This window comes from Schistocerca cancellata, chromosome 3 (genome assembly GCF_023864275.1).
Source record: "Schistocerca cancellata isolate TAMUIC-IGC-003103 chromosome 3, iqSchCanc2.1, whole genome shotgun sequence".
Classification (NCBI taxonomy): Eukaryota; Metazoa; Arthropoda; class Insecta; order Orthoptera; family Acrididae; genus Schistocerca; species Schistocerca cancellata.
The window spans coordinates 552894012-552919631 of NC_064628.1; the positions used below are offsets into that span (position 1 = coordinate 552894012).

Genomic DNA, 25620 nt, shown 5'->3' on the forward strand with positions numbered 1-25620 from the left:
TTCGTAGACTTGGCACTAATCGAAGATAACACGGATTCCCCGGGGAGTGTCATAAAAAGGTGCCGAGCAGGCTGGGGGTTGTGAGTCACGTCTCGACGGCCAGTGGAGGCGTAATGGCAGGGCAGACGAGGTTCCGAGCGGCGCTCCTCGTAGCGGTTCTGCTGGCCGCAAATACGGCGTGTGGTTTTCCACGTCTGTACCCTCGAAATCATATCCAGGGACTCTCTGCAAATAGCTCGGAAGACGGTAAGTTTCTTTGTATGTAAACTGTTAAAAATGTACTTCTAAAAGAGGGCATGGCTTGGTACTGTTCATTCGCACAACAAATTTTATTCTGAGCATCTACGGCGTCAAACCTAGCCAGAGAAAAAAGGATCTTTTGTTTATTCGAAATCCCTCTTACCGGCAAACAAATGGAAACACAAGTACACAGCAGACGGTTCATAGATGAGTAGCACGTCTACATTCTCTCCGTTGTCGTACAGCGTAGTCAAACAGACGTCACTCAAGACCTTTAACTGCATGTTCCTTGTGTTTCTATTTGACTACTATCAACTCCAAGGAGTAGACAAGATATACCGGGTTCTTACATTACGTGCTAGTACAGGAGACTCAAAGTCAGTTTTATGTCACGTTTTTAATAAATTCACTTCGAAACTTTTACGCTTAAACTTGGTAATTTAAATCTGAATGAGCCAAAACTTTTCGCTAGCAATATGAAAATAAGTAGTTTTCAAGTTCGATTATAGTTTAGCCCTTGTGTTCAGATCTAGAACAGCCTTCGCTACGCTACTTTTGAAATCAAAAATTAACATATATTAGACAAACAGTGCCCACCGTCGAAGATCGATGCTTCGAACACCAGCGGAACACTCGAATAATGTGCGCCAAGAAGTCGCCGGACACAGAGCACTGTTTTTCAAAGAGTCATGAGATGGAATACAGATGTACCAAGATTTTAGCAAAGATTTCCAAATATTGGGGCAGAGTCGTTAGAGAAACTATCGAAATTCGGACCAGAGATTATCTTATTACATTGAAAAGCCAAAGACACTACCCTAGTTCACTTACAGAGCAACCAAAACAAAATTTCTCGTGTTACACGGATACTTCCACAACATACAAATTATAGAATCCTTAGGGCTATCCTCCATCTATTCCCTCGTAAAGGAAAAATCCATCAAATTTCATGAAAAATTATGAACTTCGCCCCACCAACTCATTCAGAGTTTAGTCCATGAACCTCCGGAATCTTCCCACAAAAGACAAAAATTAACACAAACAGACACACAGTACAAACATTTACACAGAAGCACACACACAGACCAAAACATCATTTTCTTGAACACACCAGCGCATTTTGAGGTGAGTTTCCAGTGGAAAAATGATTAAACAGGTATTCTTCGCAGGAGCTCAGTACATCAATGCATCTGACGATTGTGACATGTCTAACCGCTTAAATATTGAGACCCTTGGACACTATGGAGCAGTAGTATATCCGTGTACTGTTCGATCAAGAAATACGCTGGGAGAAACTGAAGAGCTATGTCCCCTGATTGATTTAGGGAGCTCTGTCACTAAATACTCTCCTGTGCCAACCTCTTCATGTCAAAGCAGCACTTGCAACCCACGCCCTCAATTATTTGATAGATGTATTCCAATCTCTGTCTACCTCTACCTGTTTTTACCTTCTACAGCTCCTTCTAATGCCATGGAAGTTATTTCGTGATATCTTAACGGATATCCTACCGTCCATTACCTTCTTCTTGTCACTGTTTTTTCTTGTATTCATTTCCTCGCCGATTCTCCTGAGAACCTCCTCTTTCTTTACCTAATCAGCCCACCAAATTTTCAACAATCTTCTGTTGCACCACATCTGAAATGCTTCGATTCTCTTCTTATGCGGTTTTCTCAGAGCCCACCTTTCACTATCGTAGACTGCTGGGCTCCAGAGGTAAATTACTTTCAGTGTGTGTGATACCAGTTACAGTAAACTGAATCTGATTAACTGTAAGTGAAACTGAGCATAAAGAATGATTATCAATAATGTGCAGAATGGCTTCCTCATCAAACCATCACACGGAGTGGCTAACGGTTGCGCATTAGAACTGTGCCTTGTTACAAAAACGCAATTATATGAAAATTTTGCAAATGAAAACAGTTCCTAATTTCATATCAAAAAGTTGACTTAGGCTACACTGTTGTTTCTTACCAATGCAATGGATAACTCAGCTCTGCTCTATCTCGATCAGTTGTGAGAATATGAAATCCTGTACTGCATGTACCTGAAATAAACTACTGCATGGCTGTTTGTCCTATCTTACTTTGGGCTGCTTTTGGAAATGAGAATTTTGCTACCATTCCAAAAAATGAACCCAGCTGTCCACTCAGTAGTGCAGGGCGTGACAGTGCAGTATGTTATACTTTTCATACAAACAATGAGGGCCGGCTTCAGTAAAATATTGTTAAAAGAATTAAGGGTATTCTGAAATCGTCTCAAAGTCATTTTAATTACACAGAAGTCACTTGTACTGACATGAACTATGATTCCTTCCTAGAATTTTCATACACCATAAAGTTAACCCATTAAAATATTATTTAGACCACGTAAAATTTAATCTTTGCATTTCTGATGAGACACTTTTAATTGATGAATGGAGGATGAAGAATTGTAATTAACATTCTGAACATACGATTGTTAATTCTTCATGGATCCCGAAAAGGATATGTCAAACACAATGTAATCGTTACTCTACAGTAATAACTCGTCTACTGCTTGCAACAAATAAAACTCAGTGCATATTACTTTTTCCCAAAGTAAAGTTTCTCTATAAAATCATCTAAAAATAGTCCCATAGCCTCAATTACACCAGGGAGCATCTTAAATAAAGTTCATTCTCTTTACGGCACCTCCGCTATCAAAGTTCCTCGTTCAGCAGCATCGGAACTCCTTCCCTCTCTGCAGTTGAATTAGTCACTCGCACGTGCTCTACTAATAACCGAACAAGTGCGAACCTCCAAGGAAAAGGAATCCCTCAGTTATCCTCTACGACGTACCCACCATAATGACCGATGAGGAGCTTATTGACACAGAGAACAAAATTTTGACGACATAAATGAGGAAGAATTCAGAAACTGTTTAACTAAGGTTCAAGACAGGACCTTGGGGGCGTGATGTTGTTCATCACGTTGCCGAGGTCACGGCACCAATGTGGAGAAAGATCGCGGCAATGGGCAGATTGTATGTTGGCTTCCACTCGGTCAACGTCAGGGACTATTTCGTGGTACCTCGCTGCCACAACTGGTGACCTGGACCACATTCTAAGGCTTTGTACCAGGGAGTCGGCTTGTACGAAGTGTGGCACAAACGGTCACAACCGCAAAGACTGCAAGGCAGCAGCGGTCTGCATTCCTTGCAATAGCCGCGGCAAAAAGTCATGTGGAGCCACGGGACGTAATTGCCCAACATATCGGATGCTGGAGCAGCAATTGATTTCTAGAATCGATTATGGCTGATTACAGCCTATGGAACAGGATGCCAAAGCGTAAATCCCCGAGCAAGAGGAGGTGGGATGCTATGAGGGCAACTAGAGTTAAGAATTTCTTGATGTCGCTCTCGGGCGCCACTAAGACAGAATCACTAGACACGGCCATCCAAACAGAGCCCTATATGATAGACAACAGTATGCAAACAGATCTCCCCTCAATGGGCATAGATCCAGCCCCTCAATGCTGGGGAACGAAGCCGATAGTCCATCAGAAGCGGCAAGGGCATCCTGTGGCAGTGACAATCTCAACAGAAAATCGAAATAAAGTAACCCAACCAATTCAAGTCAACACAGTCACGCGTACAAGTCTGAATTCCACCACACAGAGCACTCCAGTAGTCAGATTGCCATCTGTGGAACCGGTAAGGGTGTACCCCAATATCGAGTACATGATGCAACTGGCTAGGCTGTAAGAGCCGATTACCCTGGCCACTGCCTTACGACATGTGGTCCGTGTAGGACATTAAGAGGGTAGGAAGGTCACCTTCTCGGTAATGGAGGCTGTGGACAGAATTCAGCTAAAGTCAGTGAATCTCTCCACTGATTTCGGAGCCCTGCGGGACGTGCATAAGAAAGTTTTCGAGAGACGAGGTGAGAAGTTTGACCTCAAGGACATCTATGAACAGGCTGTACTGGCAAATGGACGAATTGCTTTCGACTGGAGTAAGACCTGGCCAGACGATCACATGCACACATACTTACCTTGATGACTAAAATAAATATTGGACAATTAAACACTCACAATAGCCGACTTGTGATGCAGGAGCTCCGTAAAGAGGTGGAGGAGAGGAGACCGGATGTGCTCTGCCTACAGGAGCCGTACTCCCAAGCTGGAAAAACAGCTTTTGCTGCCGCAACACGGCAAATTGTCAGCTGAGGAGAGGACCCAAGAGCGGCGATAGTTGTTACAAATAAACTTCTGAGGGTCACTACACTTTCACAATTCACAACTAGTCACTGCAACGTCGTGGAGCTTCAGTCTCCAGTGGGCGTAATCATTGTCATAAACACGTATTTTCAATACGGAGATGATATCGAGCAACATTTAGAACATCTGGCAAGAGTTACCACGGCGTAGCGGGGACGGTAGATAGTCATAACTGCTGACATTAACGCAAAATCCCCCCTGTGGTACAGCGGCACCAGAGATACAAACGGGGACAAAGTGGAAGAATTTATCATGGCTTCGCAACTCGTGATGGCCAACAAGCTCGGCAACCCTCCTACCTACGCAGCAGCAGGAGGACAGGGCACGAACATCGACGTAACCCTAACATCTCCTAATACAGCAAACCTCATACAAAGCTGGAAAGTCGTGAGCAATGCCACCACGAGTGGCGATAATTTAATAACTTTCACTTTAGGTGAAAGGGAGTGCCGCTGGACCATGGGGTGGGAAGTACAATTCAACTACAACAAAGCAGACTGGGAACGCTTAGTAAGGGAGTGCGACATTCCTGCCTTACCGGAAGGTGACATACATCAAGACAAAGACGTGGACGAAAGAGCTGAGGAACTGGTGGACGCAGTACACAGTGCGGTGCGGGCCGCTGTACCAACCAGGAGGAAGGCCATGGCAGCCTCACCATCACCATGGTCGGCGGAATTAGAGGAATTACGTCAATCTGTCAGGAGGCTAAGGAGGAACTACCAGCGCAGTGTCGTCTGGTTGGAGAGGCAACGATGCCAGTTGCAATATAGGGAGGCCATAGTGGTGGTCTGCTGTGGAGCTCCATGGTCCACAACGTACGGTGAACAGTGTGCTCCGAAATGATTGTGCATTGCGCTCTTTCGGCAGAGATGCCACAGATCACCGTCCATCCTACATTAGAGAGCAGACGAGCCTCCGAACCCCACGTTCTGTGAAGAGTCGTGGACGTCCAACCATTTATCGCCTAGTGGTAGTTTCACTGTCCTACCTCTTTCCGTAGTTGCTCACAACAGCTTCACTGTTTTCGACAAACTCGTTCACAGGCTCTGCGCAGTAATAATCTGTCCTTTATCAAAGTCGTTTATCTCAATCGATTTCCCCATTTTCAACCCATATCTTCCCTGGCGTGATCCCCCGCCCATGTCTGCTCCGCTTACATACTTTTCTTACAGCGTCATGTGCACACAACGCCACCAGGCGGCATCCAACATTGAGGTGGACAGAGATCATAATGTTTTGGCTGACCAGTATACAGTAAAAACAATCTAAGTTATGTGAAAAGCTAAAGCCAGTAATTCGTACTCGCAAAAATTATTTCAACACAAATTAGGGTATTTAACATCACAGCTACTTGGTCGCACAGCCATTCCACAGCCTCACTTAAACACCTATCAGTTTTTCTAAATAGATTTACTTTTCCGTTTATTTTTTGTGGCTTTCGATGCTACGGTTTTCAGTCCTGCTACAACAATCATCTGATCACTAGTCCCTTTACGTGTCATGATGTTCTTTAGTTGCTCAACATTGTTGATACTGAGAGGTCTAGTATATTATGAGAACATTTTACACTACGTGTAGACTCCTGAACTAATTGATCAAAACAGTTATCAGAGAAAGCGTCTAGTACAAATTCGGACGATGTTTTATAGCTACCACTGTCACTAAACACATATTTTCACCGACATACTGAAAGTAATAGAAGTCATCTCCAACTAAAAGTTTGGGACTGGTACCTATTTGAAATGAGACAAAAATTTTCCTTGAACGTCTAATCAACTGTGCCATCTAAGTAGGGTATCGGTAGAAGGAATCGATTATTAATTTATTCCGTTTGTCGAGTATATTGTCTACGCATACTAACAAACAGGAACGTTTTATTAGTCTGACTGGTTTCATGCGGCCCGCCACGATGTTCTCTCCTGCGCCAACCTCTTAATTTCAGGGTAGCACTTGCTCTTTACGTTCTCAATTATTTGCTGGGTCTATGTCTTCTCCTACAGCTTTGATCCTCCAGTTTTCTCTAGTACCATGGAGATAATTTCCTGATGCCTTAAACATGTCCTATCACACTGTCCGTGTCTTGTCAGTGTTTCCCGTATGTCGTTCTCTTCGCCGATTCCGCGGAGAACCTCTTCATCCTAATCTTATCAGTCCATCTGATTTTCAACATTCTTCTGCAGCACCACATCTCACACGCTTGGATGCTCTTTTGTTCAAGTTCTTCTTCATTAAATTAGGGCCAATGTTTGATATCAATGGGCTTCTCTTGCCAGGAATATCCCCTTTTCACGTGGTAATCTGCTTTTTATGTCTTCCTTGCATCGTACGACATGAGTTCTTTTACTTCCAAAGTATCAGAATTCCTTAACTTCGTATACATCTTTACTATCAATTTCTTATGTTAAGCTCCTCGCTATTCTCATTTAGCTATTTCTTATCTCTTTTATATTTTTCCGGTTTACTCTCAATCCACATTCTGTACCTGTTCATTTCACTCAACTCGTCGTCTAAGTTCTTTTTCTTTTTACTAAGAATAGCAATTTCGTCAACGAATCTTATCAATGATTTGATTGATTGAATTGTAATACCACTCTTGACTCTTCCTTTTATATCCGTCACTGTTTCTGAGATGTGTAGACTGAAGAATAGGGGAGAATGATGGCTTCCCTATCTTACACTCTTTTTAATGCGAGCACTTCGGTCTTCGTCGCCCAGCTTTACTATTCCCTCTTGTTTCTTGTATATATTGTATTTTCCCAGCAACTTACTCCTATTTTTGTCAGAAAATCGAGCATCTCGAAGAATTTCACTTTGTCGAAAACTTTTTCTGGATCGACACATCCTATGAGGGTGCCGATTTTTCCTGAGTCGTGCTTCCATTACAAGGCGCAAATTCACAACTGTCTCTCTGGTGCCTTTACCTCTCCCAAAACCAAACTGACTGTCATCTTACAGATCCTCAGTTTCTTTTACATTAGTCTATTAGTTATTCCTGTCAGAAACTTGGATGCACTATATTTTAAGCTGAGTGTCCGATAGTTTTAGCGGCTGTCCACACTTGCTACACTATGTGATCAGAAGTATCCGGACACCTGGCTGAAAATGTCTTACAAGTTCGTGGCGCCCTCCGTCGGTAATGCTGGAATTCAATATGGTGTTGGCCCAACCTTAGCCTTGATGACAGCTTCCACTCTCGCATGCATACGTTCAATCAGGTGCTGGAAAATTTCTTGGGCAATGGCATCCCATTCTTCACGGAGTGCTGCACTGAGGAGAGGAACAGATGTTGGTCGGTAAGGCTTGGGACGAAGTCAAATGGTTCAAATGTCTCTGAGCACTATGGGACTAAACTTCTAAGGCTATCAGTCCCCTAGAACTTAGAACTACTTAAACCTAACTAACCTAAAGACATCACACACATGCCCGAGGCAGGATTCTAATCTGCCACCGTAGCGGTCGCGCGGTTCCAGACTGTAGCGCCTAGAACCGCTCGGCCACCGCGGCCGGCTGGGACGAAGTCAACGTTCCAAAACATCCCAAAGGTGTTCTGTAGGATTCGGGTCAGGACTCAGTGCAGGCCAGTCCATTACAGGGGCGTTATTGTCGTGTAACCACTCCGCCACAGGCTGTGCATTATGAACAGGTGCTACATCGTGTTGAAAGATGCAATCACCATCAACGGATCTTCAACAGCGGGAAGCATGAAGGTGCTTAAAACATCAATATAGGCCTGTGCTATGATAGTGCCACGCAAAACAACAAGTCGTGCAAGCTCCCTCCATGATGAACAAGACCACGCCATAACACCACCGCCTCCGAATTTTACTGTTGGCACTACACACTCTGGCAGATGAAGTTCACCGAGCATTCGCCATACCCACACCCTGTCATCGAATAGCCACATTGTGTATCGTGAGTCGTCACTCCACACAACGTTTTTCCACTGTTTAATCGTCCAGTGTTTACGCTCATTACATTAAGCGAGATGTCGTTTGGCTACCGGTGTGAAGTGTGGCTCATGAGCAGCCGCTCGACCATGAAATCCAAGTTTTCTCACCTCCCGCCTAACTGTCATAGAACTTACAGTGGATCCTAATGCAGTTTGGAATTCCTGTGTGATGATCTGGATAGATGTCTGCCCATTATACAATACGACCCTCTTCAACTGTCGGCGGTCTCTGTCAACTCTACGTGTCCCTTCACGTTTCCACTTGACTATCACATCGGAAACAGTGGACCTAGGAATGTTTAGGAGTTTGGAAATCTCGCGTACAGATATATGATACAAGTGACACCCAATCACTATCACCTGACCACGTTCGATGTCCGTGAGATCCACGGGGCGCCCCATTCTGCTCTCCCACGATGCCTAATGACTACTGAGGTCGCTGATATGGAGTACCTGACAGTAGGTATCAGCACAATGCACCTAATATGAAAAACGTATGTTTTTGTGGATGTCTGGATATTTTTGATCATATTGTGAATTTTCAGAATTGTGTGGATGATATTTTTCAGAATGACTGATGTTATGTCGCCAGTCTCATTGATTCTAAACAGGCGGCAGAAGAGTCGATTGGGTGTCTTTACCCACCTATTACGTTAGAAATTCTGGTGGAATGCTTTGTATTCCTTCTGCTTTATTTGATCTCGAGTCTTCCAGCGCTATTTTAAATTCTGATTCTAATACTGGATTCCCTGTGTCTTTCTTACTGACCTCAGTTTCTTCTACTGTTAAGTCATTTGACAAGTTCTCCCTCTCATAGAGACCTTCAGGGTGTCCTTTCCATCCACTCACTGTATTTAACAGTGGAATCCCCGATGCACTCTTAATGTTAACACCCTTGCTTTCAATTTCACTAATAGTTGTTTTGATTTTTCAATATGCTGAATCAGTCCTTTCTGACGATTATTTCTTTTCCGATTTCTTCGCATTTGTACCGCAACCACTTCGCCTCGTCTGGTCTGCACTTCCTATTTGTTTCATTCCTAGGTGATTTATATTGCTCTAGTCCTGCCGTTCGCTGAGTATTTCTATACTTCCTCCTTTCGTTATCCAGATGAAGTATTTCTTTTATCATCCCAGGTTTCTTCGGCTTCACCTTTCCTGTATCTGTGTCTGACAGCCCGACATATGATTTCCCCTTTTCAACTGAACTCCCTACTGTGATATTCCCTATCGCAATATCCAAATCCTTCTCGAACTTCAAACGCAACTTATCCTTTCTCATACTTCCGTATCCTTCTGTCTTCCACGCTGATTTTTCCATGCGATTCTCTAAATACTTTCTACTCTTCATTATTACTAAATTGTTATCTGAGCCTATGTCTTCAGATGGGTACGTCTTTACACTCCAGCACACATTTCTGAATCTCTTTCCGGCCATGATATAACCGAGAAGGAATCTTCCGGTGCGTCTGACGTTTCAGTAAGTAGAGCTCCATCTCCTGTTATAAAGTAATCGCTATGACCATCTGAAATTTATTGCAGAACTCGATAGTAGTCTCTCTCCTCTTCCATTATTACTGCCTAACATCAGTTCTCTAGTAAATCTTTCTTCTATACTTTCCACTACAGCCATTATCATTGTATTTGTATCTCGCTTTACATACTGAATTACTCGTTCAATATCTTTACATATTTTCTCTCTCTCTTGATCTTATACTTGCGACTCCGGAATGTATGCCTTAACTACCGTCGTCGACATTGGTTTGCTACCTAATCTGACGGGAACAACCCCATCGTTGAATCGTTCTCGTCCCTACTTTAATATTCATAACGAACTCTACTTCGGTTATTCCGTTTCATGTTGCTGTTGATGGTACCCGACATTCGTCTGACTTAGACTCTTCTTTCCGTAGCACTGCACTGGCCCACAGTATATCTAGATTGACCCTTTGCGTTTCCCTTTTCAGAAAGTGTAGCTTTCCTATCTCTTTCAAACTTCTGACACTCAGTGTTCCGATTCGTCCACTATTATTCCGACATTGGTTATTTCATCATTCTCATATGGTCACCTCCCTTTTGGCAGGCCGCTCCTGAAGATCCGAATGGGGGACTAACCCGAAATATTTTGCCAATAGAGATGGTAATGACATTTTGTCCAATTGCAGGCCACATGTCCTGAGGATACACATTATGCGTCTCTGATGCCTTCTGCGTCATCATGCGGATGATCAGTGCAGATTCTTACGCCTTTTCGGGGCACTTTGCCTCCAGAAGGGCAAGAGAGTGCTCTGAACCTCTACCTGATCCTCCCCCCTCTTGGACAAGGCCGTTGGCCGAGTGAGGATGACTATTTATGCCAGATGTGTTCGGCCGTCATTGCTGATGATTTTTATTTAATATTTAAGCAGCCATTGCGTTCGAACATCGCACCTATGATATTTTGATTAGTAGTAAATGAAACTATCCCTAGACCACAGCAAATATATGCTTCAATTTTACTGCAAGATGAACTATTTCTAACGGAAATAATTTAACCTGTCGTTTCTGAAGAGCATCTGCTCCTTGGTAAATATTTGAGTAGAACTTACCTCCGACTTTAGCCAGGTTTCAGTACCTGTAATGATTTCCGCTTCATTGTCTTCTATGAGCACTTGGAGCTCACAACATCACAGTTGCGGTAATTTAAGTTTTTAATACCAAAAGTTTTGAGGTCCATCATTGTCCTGCGTTTGACTTCCTTCGAGACAAAACCCCTGTTTCTACATTTCCGAGACCCTCTAATTTAAAAATAAACGCCTAGTTCCCTTTACACAGTCCCCACTGCTCGTTTAGCCGCTTCCTGTGTATAACGATTGCCTGATCTACTAAGCGGATCCCAAACACGTTGCCATCCTAAGACGCTTGTCAAGATATCTGCAGCATACATAATCGCAGAGCCATCTGAGCCACATATTCAAACGTTTCATTCATATCAGTAACAAAGATCCACAATCGATCTAGTCAATAATGATACAGATGTGGGCTCTGCATTCCTCTTGCAAGCTAGAATAACTGACTCCTTGCCACTACAGATAGCCGGCGGAAAGCGGAGAGAATCTTTTCCAATCAAAACCGGCACACAGCATTAGTACTGACATGAGCTACCACCTACAGTTCACTGCTCCCTGTGCTCTTCATTTCGTCTGTAATGGCCCATTCTACATCTAGGATGACTCTCCCAGATATGCACACGGAGTGTACTTACACATACGCTTCTTTCCCATCTTCCAGGAAATATTCTCAAAAGGTTCAATGACGCTGCTAACACTGGAGCTCGCAGGCACCAATAATCCAACCCACTGTGAATACCCGGACCTTGCAGGTCAAGCGGCTTCTTCTGGAACATAGCAATCGAAGGTATCCCAGATGTTTACCATCAGATTTCAAGCAGACGAATTTTGTAATTAAAACGTCAACATGAGCTATCCAAACCACTGTAGCACGGTTATAGACCTCTTCTACAGAAAATTATGCTGTTCCAAGATGCTATCACCATCGAGGAAGACATATAAGCATGAATGGATGCAGGTATTTCGTACTAACGTTCATATTGTCCACAACGTTCATGGCGCCTTCGATTAGTACTGCCGGTCCCATGGAAGCCCAGTTGAATGTCCCCCATAACATAGCACAATTCCTACCGGTCTGCATCCAGGGAGGAGTGCATGCTGGCCGCACGGAGTGACCATGCGGTTTGAGGCACCATGTCACGGACTGCCCGGCCCCTCCTGCCGGAGGTTCGAGTACTCACTCGGGAATGGGTGTGTGTGTTGTTCTTAGCATAAGTTAGTTTAAGTAGTGTGTAAGTCTAGGGACCGATGACCTCTGCAGTTTGGTCCCTTTAATCCTTAAACCAACCAACCAACCAACCTCTGTAGTTTGGTCACTTAGGAATTCACAGATACTTGAACATTTTTTCGAGCACTGTTCCACTGGATGACATTGTATCTGGACACGAGCATCGACCAGATGCAGCAAGAAACGTGACTCATCCTACGAGACGACACTTTCGCAGTCAGACCTGGTGATGCCTTAGGTTAACAAGGGAACATGTTGGTGTTGTGTGTAGCGGAGCCCCATGCGAGCTGAACTGTGTGGTCTGAAACACCTGTACCTGCATCAGCATCATACTCTATTGTCAGGTCTCTAACTTATCATCGCCTGTCCTGGTTTACGGAACTGGGAAACTCTCCCAGTACCTTCTCATTTACTTGTGGTTTCACCATCCTTGAACCACTTTCCATTGATGCGTGTGACAGAAGCCTGCCAACACCGACCAGCTTCGTCGTTTCTGAGATTATTCTTTCCAATCACCAAGCCATAAAAATGTGCCCTTTGTAGAAGTTGCTAGTCAGTTTTTTTTACCCATTTGCATTCCATGTCGGATCTAGAACGATTCCCATTTGTCTCTGTCCCACAATGCCATTTGGGTGCGAAGCCCCACATGAGCTGAACGGTGTGCTCTGAAACATCTTTGCCTTCATCAGCATCGTACTCTTCGGTCTAGTCAGGGAATCAGACCATCACTCTCGCAGTAGGCTACGGTCATGATGTTTTGGCTCATCAGTGTAGTATCTGTTTGATTAATTCCAATGGTGAGAGGATTTCTTTGATAAGGGAATGGCTTGCGTCCTAGAACTTTACAATTCAGTTCAAAGTTTTGGCACATCTTCAATGATAATTTGGCTTGTTATCGCGAAAATCGATAGAAAAATGGCGTTAGGCGTTAAACTGTCCTCTGATGTGCGCAGTGGCTGAAGACTCGCCGTGCCCCCGCATCGTCAGCCGCGAGGAGTGGGGCGCTCGGGAGCCATTGGTCCCTCACGAGAACCTGACGATCTCGCCAGTACCATATGTGGTGGTCCACCACGGCGGCCTGCAGGAGTACTGCTTCGACGAGAAGACGTGTGCCGCCATTGTACGCTCCTACCAGGACCTGCACATGGACACCAACGGCTGGGACGACATCGGATACAACTTCCTGGTGGGCGAGGACGGCAACGCCTACGAGGGCCGAGGCTGGGACGCCACGGGGGCCCACGCGCCGGGCTACAACCAGCAAAGCATCGGAATCTGTGTCATCGGAGACTTCTCAGGTGAGTCCTCGAACCGCAGTGTACTCAGGCCCCCAAAATAACATTCATTTTCTTAATTTCTGGTAACGTCTTAACAGGCCCTCGAATTCGTGTGTCCATCCTAACCCATATGCAAGCCTGAAGCTTCAACATTTTGAGATGCCTTGGCCACAATTTTATAATCATTATCGGCCAGTATGAGAGACGGCATGCATACCCATCTGTGCCAAAATGTTGCGCATAGCCGGCCGAAGTGGCCGTGCGGTTAAAGGCGCTGCAGTCTGTAGCCGCAAGAACGCTACGGTCGCAGGTTCGAATCCTGCCTCGGGCATGGATGTTTGTGATGTCCTTAGGTTAGTTAGGTTTAAGTAGTTCTAAGTTCTAGGGGACTAATGACCTCAGCAGTTGAGTCCCATAGTGCTCAGAGCCATTTTTTTGTTGCTCATATATATGAGATTTTCTGTTGCTCGTACCCCGGATTCTATTGATGATAAAACGGTAGTGTCAAGTATTGTGGATAGCCCTTGGGCTAGGGACTAGTTGTATAATGAACAGAAGGATCTTCCTTAGTGTCACTATCCCACAGTACAGGGTCAAAATATAAGTATTGCACACTTCCTTCTGCTTGGGCAAGAGGAGCAAATCGGTTGGTTCCTTTGGATTTTGATGTATCCTATGGTGGGCTTCAGGTACTATTAGTTCATGGGCTGTTCCTCTGTAAAACCCAAGAAAGGGTTTTTTAGTATATTTTCGCTGCCACCAGCTGGCCCAGAAAAGCTGATGATTCGAAGATGTCTTTGCACAGAAAAAAGGCTAAAACTCTTCCTTAAATCCCGATCTCTAACAGCTTTGAAAATTTTGTTGATTGCTTTATCCCTTTCCCAGATACAAAGGTTCAATGTTGCTCTACATGTAGACGAAAAATATGAAAGTAAAAGTAAATAAATTGATTGGTGAAGGGTATACCCATAATAAAATCGTGATTTAATTAAACTGACGAGAATACCCGTGAATGAATGAATGTATGAATGAATGAATAACCCATATGCCTAACTAAATTCATAGGCGGCTCCTGAGAAAACCCGAAAAAAACATTTTTTTTTGTCATCAGCAGCGGATTAAACCTCAAACGCGGATTTCAAGGTGGCTGCGCACACCAAGTAGCTGTAATTTTTACGGTATATTCGTAAGCTCCTGGTCTCGAATAACTTTGAAGATTTTTTGGATATCTTCATCAGTCTCCGAGGTACAGAGGTTCGAATTGGAAATTTGTGGTAAGTTCCTATGGGACCAAACTGCTGAGGTCATCAGAGGTTCAAAGTTACCCGACTCGTGCACGTAAAAAACGTACGTAAAACTCTGTCTGAGGCTAAAACGTAGTTTATAAAGTGACGTAGCTCGGAGAAAAAAAAATGGTTCAAATGGCTCTGAGCACTATGCGACTTAACTTCTGAGGTCATCAGTCGCCTAGAACTAATTAAACCTAACTAACCTAAGGACAGCACACACATCCATGCCCGAGGCAGGATTCGAACCTGCGACCTTAGCAGTCGCTCGGTTCCAGACTGTAGCGCCTAGAACCGCACAGCCATTCTGGCCGGCAGCTCGGAGAAAGGTAATATAAAGTGTGTCTCCGTTATCACCACACGTTCCAGTACTGAAACTTTTGCGCACGTAATTTTGGCTCTGAAATATAAAATTAGTTTTGCGTTATGTCAACTTCATATAAGGTAACTATCAAAATTTGGCTAGCCCATCAAGTTCTTTTCAATGAGTGTCATGCTCTCTCGTGATAGGGGATAGGACGGAAGCAGACAAAAAATGCTCCTATCGGAGCACAAAATAGGTGAATACGCACCTGTTTATTAAAAGACTGGGGCCGAAAAATGGGTACCAGATGCTTCAATCTACCGTTCTCAGCACATTTTAATTTTTTTCCAAAAGGTATTGCCAGTCAAACATATTGGCACTTTTTTATGCTGAGAGCGAAGAGACACTAGCATTGGCAAAAAGAGACGGAGAGTAATAAATACTGGAAGCTACTAGACAGTGGTTGTGGCATAGAAAGAGCGAAGGGGACAATGGCAGTGTGAGACAAAGAGAGGGACTCAGTGGCAGTGGAACAGAGTGGGCAGTGAGAAAACAGTACCAGGAAAAGAGTGGACGAGACAGTGCCAAAATAGAGGAATAAAGAGAAGGAAAAAGTGCAAGTGGGTGAGAACCAGTGATAATGTGAGACAGGGTCTATGACAATGACAATGTGGAAGACAGAGATATTGAGAAGAGACAGCAGTAGAGGGAAGGAATGAATGAGATAATCGCAAGAGGAGAGAACAAGAGGGAGGCAGTGACAGTGAGAGGAGACAGTAAAAGAAGGACAGAACAAAGGCTGTGACATAGGAGACAGAGACAGCTAGAGAGCCACCAAGAGATAATGACAATGAGCTGGGCCGAATGAGTGAGTGATAATGGGCAGTTGGGATTGGAAAGGTATGTGAGATTATCAATGACGGACTAGTGAGTGCGAGCGAGTTACAGTGGGGACAGCTAATGGGAGTGAGAAGTGAGCTGCATGTTAAAAAGAGCACGAATATGTTAGCATGGCAAAATTTGGAAATATTTTTGAAGGTGGTGACGAAGGTAGAAAGAGGTAGCTGCTACACCATTTTGCAGAGTCTTTTATCGAAGAGGAGCAAATTCACCTTGTTTGTGATCAGATCGGAGCATTTTTCTGCTGGTTCCAATGTGCCTCAAGAGATTCGACTTACGTCTTTTTTGAATGCTATAAACAAAGACAAAACGGGTATCAATAGAAATACAAGAAACGTTAGTCAACATTTCTTAACTTCAGGCAACTGGAAACAGTCTACTGCTTTGAAGGATCAAGAATGATAAAAGTTGAATAAACCTCCAAACCAAATAAGTAATTTAATCAATTCTATCGTACAAATAATTGCATCAGTGAAGAATACATAATAATTATATTTAAATATTATTAGTAAAGTGCAGTAATTATTTTGAAAAACAGGTAGCAAAATGTCGATAATCAACTAAAATGTTCCGCTTCTTTATATACTACAAGAATGTCACAAGAACAATACACAACGTCACACATCGAAAACAGTACAAAAAAATGGAGCAGTACACGGAGAAATGGTAATCATTTCCCAAAACACGTCGCGTAAAAGATAAAGAAAATAATATCATGACTGGTAGCAGGAAAGTTATTTATTAACAAACGCATTGTTTTGACAGTCACACGCTTTCACAAACTGTTTCTAATCGACCAAATCAGATTACATATTCTCAGTTCCATGGAATCAGGGCTAATGCTTAAAGATTAAAAAATAGACATACAATGAAGCTCATGTTGGAATTATATGTATCATATGGTAAATTAATAAGTGGTTCAACAATAAAAGAGGGGGGGGAGTTTGGTTTTGGGAGACGAGAGGGTCGGAGTGAAATGGAGGGGGAGATAGAAGTGAAAGGGAAAAATACAGGAACCGGGAATGAATTATGCAATATATATATCTCCAAAATAAGCTTCATAACACGTTTATTTTTTAATCTTTAAGAATGAGGAATGATTCCATACAATTGAGAATATGTAACGTAGAAATGTAAATCAATTCTGATAGGCAGAACATATGTGCATTGACATTATTGTTATTTATTAATTTCACACTAGTTTATAATGTAATCTGATTGGCTGTTTTACAATTGGTTAATATGATGTATGGCTTTTTAAAAATTTGCCTCCCGGGGAGCAATTTCGGTTTAAACCATCTCTTCTTGTTCAGTGCTTATTAATTTATTCCACGCTTTATTAAATTTTACTTTTAATAATAGACAAAGCTATAGATAATCGCCACCTGTTCTTCAATGTAATTACTACATCTTACTACTAGTATTTAAAAGTACTTTTTGTAAAATTATACACTAGGTTTTATGTACTCTTCACTGATGCAATAATTTAGACGATGAAATTAGTCAACTCACTTATATGGTTAATAAACAATTGCCTCATTACACCACGACCCTAGCAACGCCTAGTGGTTTATTTCACTTGTATCATTCTTGATCCTTGAAGGCAGGTTTCATTTGCCTTTTGTTAAAGAGTATTGACTAAATACCGTGTATCCATTTGTACTAGTTTCTGCTGAATCATAAAAATGACATTAAATATTTATTTTCCATGTCGTGGTTCCACTTAGTCATGAAAATGTAACATCTATACTATTTTAATTGAAACCAGTTCTGGTTTTGTACATTTCTATCCTTTGAAAATGACGTAAGCTGAGACACGTAAGGCATTTTTGGAATAATAAAAATCTCAAAGGGTTTAAGTGCATCCAGTGGCAGTTCTGCTTCACTTCTAGGGAGCGTGGCGGTAGTGACCAGGGGAGTACGGTAAATTCATCCTGATGCTCTTCGAACCACGCACTTTGCTCTTCTGGTTGATGCCATCGTGCCAAGGAAAAGCAGGATAAATGCATACTTGTGTTTATTCATTATGACTTCCAGATTGGTGAGATCATGCACAGAATGCCACGCAAACGTTCCCCATATCATAGCTCTCTCCCTCCTCGGTCCTGGACCTTCGTGGCGATCCAAAGGCTATCAGTCGGAGAGAGTAAAAAACGAGATTCATCTCAAGAAGCCACGTGTCGCGACTCCGTGGACGTACAGTTGCGATAGTGGTGTGCAATTCCAGCCTCTGTTTCCAATTATCCGTGGTCAACGTGGGTACCAGTTGCGGAAGTCGGTATGCAGCAACGTTGGCTGAACGCTTGCTGAGAAGATGCTGTCGGTGCCCCTTTGGTTCATTTGGGTGGTCAGCTGCTCAACGGTTACACATCTGCTCGTTGGAACAAATCTCTGTAGCTGTCGTTCACCCCTGTCATCTAAGGCCTGTGGTATGCCACAGTTGCACCAGCGCCGGTTTTGGATAGGGCGTTTTCGCCTTGCACGCCATGCTTTAACCACAGATGCCTTTTTGGAAATGCTTCCACCCTTGATTTGAAATGCATGTCTCCATACCAGCAGACGGTGGTTCCGTACTTCGACAACACGGTTTTGATACAGTTTAGTCTTCCTCCATACGGCATTTTACGTAAACTTTCACTGTTCGAACGTCAAACATGGTTTAAGCAATGTTGACAGTACTCACCTCATTAGTACTCTAAAGATCTTCAGCAGATCCGTTGACTGTTATGATCTGCTTACACAACTGTTCATTACTAGATTTCACGCACAACGTATTGATTCTTAACTTGTATGCAAGTTCACCTACACCTTCTCCACGGTCCCTATAACTCTGAAATAACCACGAATCACATTACACATTGAAGAGACAAAGAAATCGGTACACCTGCCTAATGCCGGCCGGTGTGGCCAAGTGGTTAAAGGCGCTACAGTCTGGAACCGCGTGACCGCTACGGTCGCAGGTTCGAATCCTGCCTCGGGCATGGATGTGTGTGATGTCCTTAGGTTAGTTAGGTTTAAGTAGTTCTAAGTTGTAGGGGACTGATGACCTCAGAAGTTAAGTCCCATAGTGCTCAGAGCCATTTGAACCATTTGAACACCTGCTGCCGGCCGGAGTGGCCGAGCGGTTAAAGGCGCTACAGTCTGGAACCGCACGACCGCTACGGTCGCAGGTTCGAATCCTGCCTCGGGCATGGACGTGTGTGCTGTCCTTAGGTTAGTTAGGTTTAAGTAGTTCTAAGTTCTAGGGGACTTATGACCACAGCAGTTGAGTCCCATAGTGCTCAGAGCCATTTGAACCATTTTTGAACACCTGCCTAATATCGTGCACGACCCCCGTGAGCACGCAGAAGTGCTGCAACAAGACGTGGCACGGACTCGATTAATGCCTGAAGTAGTGCTGGACGGAACTAACTCCATGGATCCTGCAGAGCTCTCCCTAAATCTGTAAGAGACGAGGGAGTGGTGATCCCTTCTGAAGAGCACGTTGCAAGGCATCCAAGATAAGCTCAATAATGTTCACGTCTGGAGAGGCTGGTGGCCAGCGGAAGTGTTTAAATTCAGAATAGCGTTCGTGGTGCCAGCCTGTAGCAACTATGGGCGTGTGGGGTGTTGCATTGTCCTTCTGGAATAGCCCAAGTCCGTCGGAATGAACAATTAACATGAAAGGATGCAGGTGATCAGACGGGATGCATACGTACGTGTCACCTGTCAGAGTCGTATCTAGGAGGTCCCATATCACTCCAACTGCACACACCCCACACAATTACAGAACCTCCACCAGCTTGACCTGTCCCCTGCGGACATGCAGGGTCAATGAATTCGTAAGGTGGTCTGCATACCGATACACGTCTATCCGCTCGATACAATTTGAAACGAGGCTCGTCCGACCAGGCACCATGTTTCCAGTCACCAACAGTTCAATGACTGTGTTGCGGGCCCAGGCGAGGCGTAAAGCTTTATGTCGTGCAGTCAGCAAGGATATACGAGTGGGCCTTCGGCTCCGAAAGCCCATACCGACGACGTTTCGTTGAATGGTTCGCACGCTAACACTTGTTCACGGCCCAGCACTGAAATCTGCAGCAGTTTGCAGAAGGGTTACACTTCTGTCACGTTGAAAGATTCTCTTCAGTCGTCGTCGGTCCTGTCCTTGCAGGATCTTTTACCGGCCGCAGCGATGTCGGAGATCTGATGTTTTAGCGGATTCCTGATATTCACGGTACACTCGTGAAATGGTCGCACGGGAAAATCCCCACTTCGTTGCTACTTCGGAGATGCTGGGTGCCAACGCTCGTGCGCTGACTATAGCATCACGTGTAAACACAGTTAAATCGTGATAACTTGCCTTGTAGCGGTAGTAACCGATCTAACAACTGCGCCAGACACATGTCTTATACAGGCGTTATGGAACGCAGCGCCATATTATGCGTGTTTGTATTTGAATACCCATGCCTGTACCATTCTTATACTAATACTAATGAGAACCAGAAGTGAAACTGAACTTAGTAAACTTCAATCTCCCTTAGTGAACGAGCGATTCCATTTCTATTGCTCAATATCAGAATAATAACAGCAGAGAGGTACTGCCGTAGCCACGAGCACCCCAGGCACGTCCGATAGCCACGAAGATCGCGCAGTGACTACCGACGAGACACCGAGTGTACCCTATTGAAAATCTCCAATTCGTGCTGCTCCCTTCACAGTCAGTCAGGAACGGGATGAGGCTGAACTGGGTTCACTGATAGAACCATTTCTTGGCAGGTCTGAAACCGATGATCATCGAACAGGCGTGTCATTGGTCTCTGGGGCCTGTCCGTTAGAACCTTTCCACGGCCATTGTTTTTGATCGGTGTTACAAGTCTGCACAGGTACACGATTTCTTGTCGACACTTTGAGCAGTCTGTGTTGATAGATATGTCACTTCCAACGGCTTCATTCGCGGCGTGGTCATGGGCATGTCCAAGCACGATACCTGTTTTGGTATTTTACTATGTCTCCAGTTCGGCACATCTTACTGCATTGGTTTCATTCAACCCACTGACATCTGCACACAACTTCTACATCTACGTGACTATTCTCTAAGAGGGGGACGGAAAAACCAACATCCAGGTCTTTCTATACAATCTCTGATTTCTTTTATTTTATTATAATGTTCATATCTCCCTATGTAGGTCGGCGACACTAAAATATTTTCGCATTTAGAGGAGAAAGTTGGTGACTGAAATTTCGTGAAAAGATTACTCCTCAACGAAAAACGACTATGTTTTAACGATTGCCATCCAAACTCGCTTTTCACGTTCGTGACACTGTCTTCTCTATTTCGCAATATTACGAAACGAGCTACCCAACCCTGAACTTTGCCGATGTCCACCATCAACCCGATCGCTAAGTATCCCATACCGTGTAGTACTTCTCTAGCAGAAGACACAGAAACGTAATGTACGCAGTTCCTTTAATGGATTTCTTGCATCTTCTTAAGTGTTCTGCCTATGACGATTCACCTTCCCCTCAGCATTACCTATGTCATCGTTCCAATTTGAGTTGTTATCCCTTGGTATTTAAGAAATAGCAGTGTCCATATTATTAAGAAGTACGATTCATTGTTCGTTCGGACTTGCGTCATGTCCGAAGGATAATTGTATCGTATATCTTAATAACAAAGGCACTGATATTAAGTTTTTAACTGTCAATACCAGGCTTCCGACTCTCAATAAATATGTCCCCTTCGACGGGAATATACGTAACGTACGAGTGGAGCTTGTGACACATGGACGGTGATATGGTCTGGTCGTGACTACTGCACAGGTAGGCGAAGCGGTAAGGCGACCGCTCCTGTAAAGCGAGAAATCCAGGTTCGAGTCCCAGTTCAGTACAATACGGAGCCGATGGTGGTTCATATGCGCAAGCGTGGTTACAGTGCCTCGGTACTTAGTTGAATTGACAGTCTTTAGTTTTATGTGATTTCTCGTGGAACCCAAACATAGTGGATTCCTTTCAGTACTCACGACCTCACAGTTCTCATTATTTAGATTCAATAGCAACTTTTTTCATCAAACAAGTGTATTGATAAGTCATTTTAGAGTTGTTTCTGATCTTCTGGTGACTTTACTTGACGATAAATGGCAGTACCATCTGCAGTTAACGAGCGCGGCTCAGATTCCCTCGTAAATCTTTTGCATAGTATAGGAACAGCAGAGGACTATAAGCCCTGTACAGATGGTACTGCCATTTACAGTCAAGTAAAGTCACCAGAAGATCAGAAACAGCTCAAAAATGACTTAAACAATGTAAAACTCTTCCTTCGAAAACGACAAGTATCATTTTAGTTTCATTCGATGGTTTTCCGTCAGCTACTACGAAAAGTGACCTTTCTGACTGGAGGTCGTGGAAGCAGTAGCACAACTGAGACTATACTCAAATAGGCACGCACTTTGATTATAAGACGATTGCGACGTACGGTAACAAAACCATTTTGAAAATACAGAAATGCGGAATCAGTTTGAGATCCCCTGTCGATAGCACTCGTTATTTCACGAGAATATCGAACTAACTATGTCGCACAAGAACGACGTTTTCTGAATCAGTGCTGTGTCTGCAGATCGTTTTCATAGAAGTAATTCATAATTTCTGAAGACAGTATGTGTTCTAAACCCTACTGTCAAACCACGAAAATTGTGTGGGACTGTAATTCATCTGATTACTCGTATTTACTTTCTAGAGTGTTGTCTTGACCTATGCAGCTTTCCGGTCTGTAGGTTTGCATCTTTCGTCTAGCAAGTGAATATTTATCACTGCTATGTATGGTACTAATATACCAGCATTCTGTAAAAGGAATGTAACTGGTACACAGTCTGATTCCGAAGACTTGCCGTTATTACGTGACTTGAGTTGCTTCGCTACAAACAGGATATCTACTTGTAAATTCCTAACGTTGGCAGCAGTCCTTGATTCTAATTCTGGAACATATACTTCACCTTGATTGCTGAAGGAATAGTCAATAGTAACTTCGCTTTGGTGGCACTATCATGGGTAACTTTACTGTCACTATCGCGCGGTGAAGGTGTTGATTCTATGCTGCCACTGGTGTACCTCACATACGACCAGAAACTGTCTGTAATTTCTGCCGGGTTTCGAGAGAGTTTCGTTGTAGAAACTATTGATAGCATTTTGCGTAGAAATCGGCGCTAAAATTCGAGCTTTTATAAAACTTTACTAACATCACACATGTTACCGCCTGGGTGCAAGTTCTACAGAGTCCACAGCGCTCCAAAGTGACCAGTTTGGTCTCTTGAGGGAGTGACTAATATATGTCCAGTGAGATTATATGAAACACGTCGTAAACATGAATCTCGGTGGCAAGGTGATGGTAAAGCATTTGTAACTGATGAATTGACAATCCCCTTAAGTCTGACAGCTGACAGTTTATGGTGTTATGTGAACCTCACAGCCCCTTTTTTTAACTAATTTGTGTCTGATTTTATTCTGAGAAGCTCAGTAATGTATGTAAATACCGTAAATGTAAATGCGATTCAAAAAGTACTAGAAGTGAAGTGAAGCGCAGCTGGACAGCAAGAAATTCTTTAGCGCGCAATCCCCGCAACGATAGTAGTTGTGAATCTTTGAGTATGGACTCTAAAAAAAAGACAGTTGATTTATTAAAAAAAGAGGACTGTTAATCTGTATCTTGTGGAAAGAGGCGTGTTGCTAGGCCGTCGCTCAGAACGTATTGGTACATTGAATGAAAATTGATATTTTACTGATAAAACCGAGTAAAGTATATGTAAGAGTTGCCAAACATTTATGTATACACATTTTTTGGAAGTGAAGAATAGAAATATCTTGTTTTTGGAAAAGGAGGTGAACTTCATTGCCGTCGTCGTCTATCAATCGACAGAATTGTTAGTGTACAAAGTTCCCTAAAATACAGGAAAAGGAATGCATTCTCTATAGTTTACATTCAGTAAGTAACAACTTCCCATAATTTCTTAATTACAGTAACTGGATTATGTTCTTGTACAACAGTATGGTGCTGAACTCCACTGACCAATTTTGATGTATCAGGACGTGTAGTTTGAGGGAAGTTTATGTGCCAAGCAATCTCCTTTTCCCACGAAAAGCAGATTGCTGTTTGATCTTATATACTTACAACAGTGGTCCCTTAGGTATGAAAAGCTACGAAAACTTGGGCTCAAAGCTATCCGCAATAGGGCCAAGTAACTAACAGTCGTATTTTAAACCTTAAAGAACAATAACTTCCTTCAAATTGTAATCCTTCACCAACTGGTGCAGAAGCTGATCATTCAAGGAGGCAGCAACCAAAATTCAGTTACCAGTTACGACTTACAGCAAATATCTCAATCAAAAATCAATCTCTCTCTCTCACTCTCCAAACACATATATAAATATTCGTGTTATTAAAAGAAAAAATGATTTTATAAGTTGCATGACGGAATTGTAGTAAGAAGTCCTTTCCAAAACCGATGAATGGTTTCGAATCTTCGTTTCAACTGCTCTTGTCCGTGTTCGCTACTGATTATGCATCGAAGTGTCAGACTGTGCTGATATGATAAAATCTTCTCTTCACTTTTGTTCATCAATAAAAAACTACTTTGACACACGAATATGTGTTGAGAGACTCATAAAGAATTTCAGTCTTTCCTAATGGTCGACTTCAATAACATGTGTACAGATCGGCTCCCAAACGACGCGGCTATGGAGACCCTGCAGAATATGATGGCCTGCGGTGTGTCCCTGGGTAAGGTCAGTGACTCGTACCTGGTGTTGGGCCACCGGCAGGTCAAGGCGACGCTGTGCCCGGGGGACCAGCTGTACGCCTGGGTGACGCAGCTGCCCAACTGGACGGACGATCCTCAGCCCTGTGTAGACGAGGAGTGCCCCGATCCGCCAGTTGGCTCCAGGCTGCGCACGAACCCACACTCCAGCCTGCTCAGCAGACGCTGAAGCTGCTGCATCCTGTGTCGACGGGACCTTCATGGAAGCAGCTGACAACTGACTCCGTGCTTCGTCCGAAGTCGCTGGAGACCATGTAGTATATCAACACTGCACTAGTGTAAGGAAGAGTGAATGCATGTCAACTCGCGGGAACCGGACATTTTAATTTTTGGGTGACATGGAAAATACATACGCTGCCGACGACTGGGGTGTGTTGATGATTACTGACGAGTTCCTTGATCAGAACAGACGTGTTAGATCCTGAAACATGTCACTTTATTTAATAATATAAATGTAACAAAAGACATTGTGTACTACAGTAACGGAAGCTTATGTAAAGGTAATGGAAACAGATCATGCAAATACGTGTATCACAAGCATGTATTGTTGTTACAATAAATAAATTAATATAGTTGACGTATTAGCTTTATAGTTAATCATCATTGGTAACATACTCGTACTTATCAAGTTGTGTAGCACTGCACGTGCTATTTTTGTCCATCCCGAAGTTACCGATAAGTTACGGTTTGAACACAGGCTGTTGCTACTCTTAAAATATAACAAAATTTCTCATCTGAAATATATCTTAGCCGGCTGTTTTAGTCCACATAGGGTTATAGGGCGAAGTGAAAGACTTAC

The 25620-nt window shown here is 43.4% G+C and overlaps 1 protein-coding gene across 1 annotated transcript; it reads left to right on the plus strand.

The window, feature by feature from the left end:
- The first annotated feature begins 94 nt into the window (after positions 1-94).
- Positions 95-25372, plus strand: LOC126176798 (peptidoglycan-recognition protein 1-like). Its single transcript, XM_049923976.1, has 3 exons — positions 95-246; positions 13219-13563; positions 24719-25372. Exons 1-3 carry the CDS (start codon positions 114-116, stop codon positions 24988-24990), a joined length of 750 nt encoding a protein of 249 aa, XP_049779933.1. The 5' UTR covers positions 95-113; the 3' UTR covers positions 24991-25372.
- Positions 25373-25620: the final 248 nt, after the last annotated feature.

What these genes read in the sequence shown, in the direction of transcription:
- LOC126176798 (XM_049923976.1), top strand. Translation starts at nt 114, where the DNA reads ATGGCAGGGCAGACGAGGTTCCGAGCGGCGCTCCTCGTAGCGGTTCTG. An exon ending in TGCAAATAGCTCGGAAGACG is followed by an intron (nt 247 to 13,218) that starts GTAAGTTTCTTT and finishes TGATGTGCGCAG; the next exon opens with TGGCTGAAGACTCGCCGTGC. An exon ending in TGTCATCGGAGACTTCTCAG is followed by an intron (nt 13,564 to 24,718) that starts GTGAGTCCTCGA and finishes ACATGTGTACAG; the next exon opens with ATCGGCTCCCAAACGACGCG.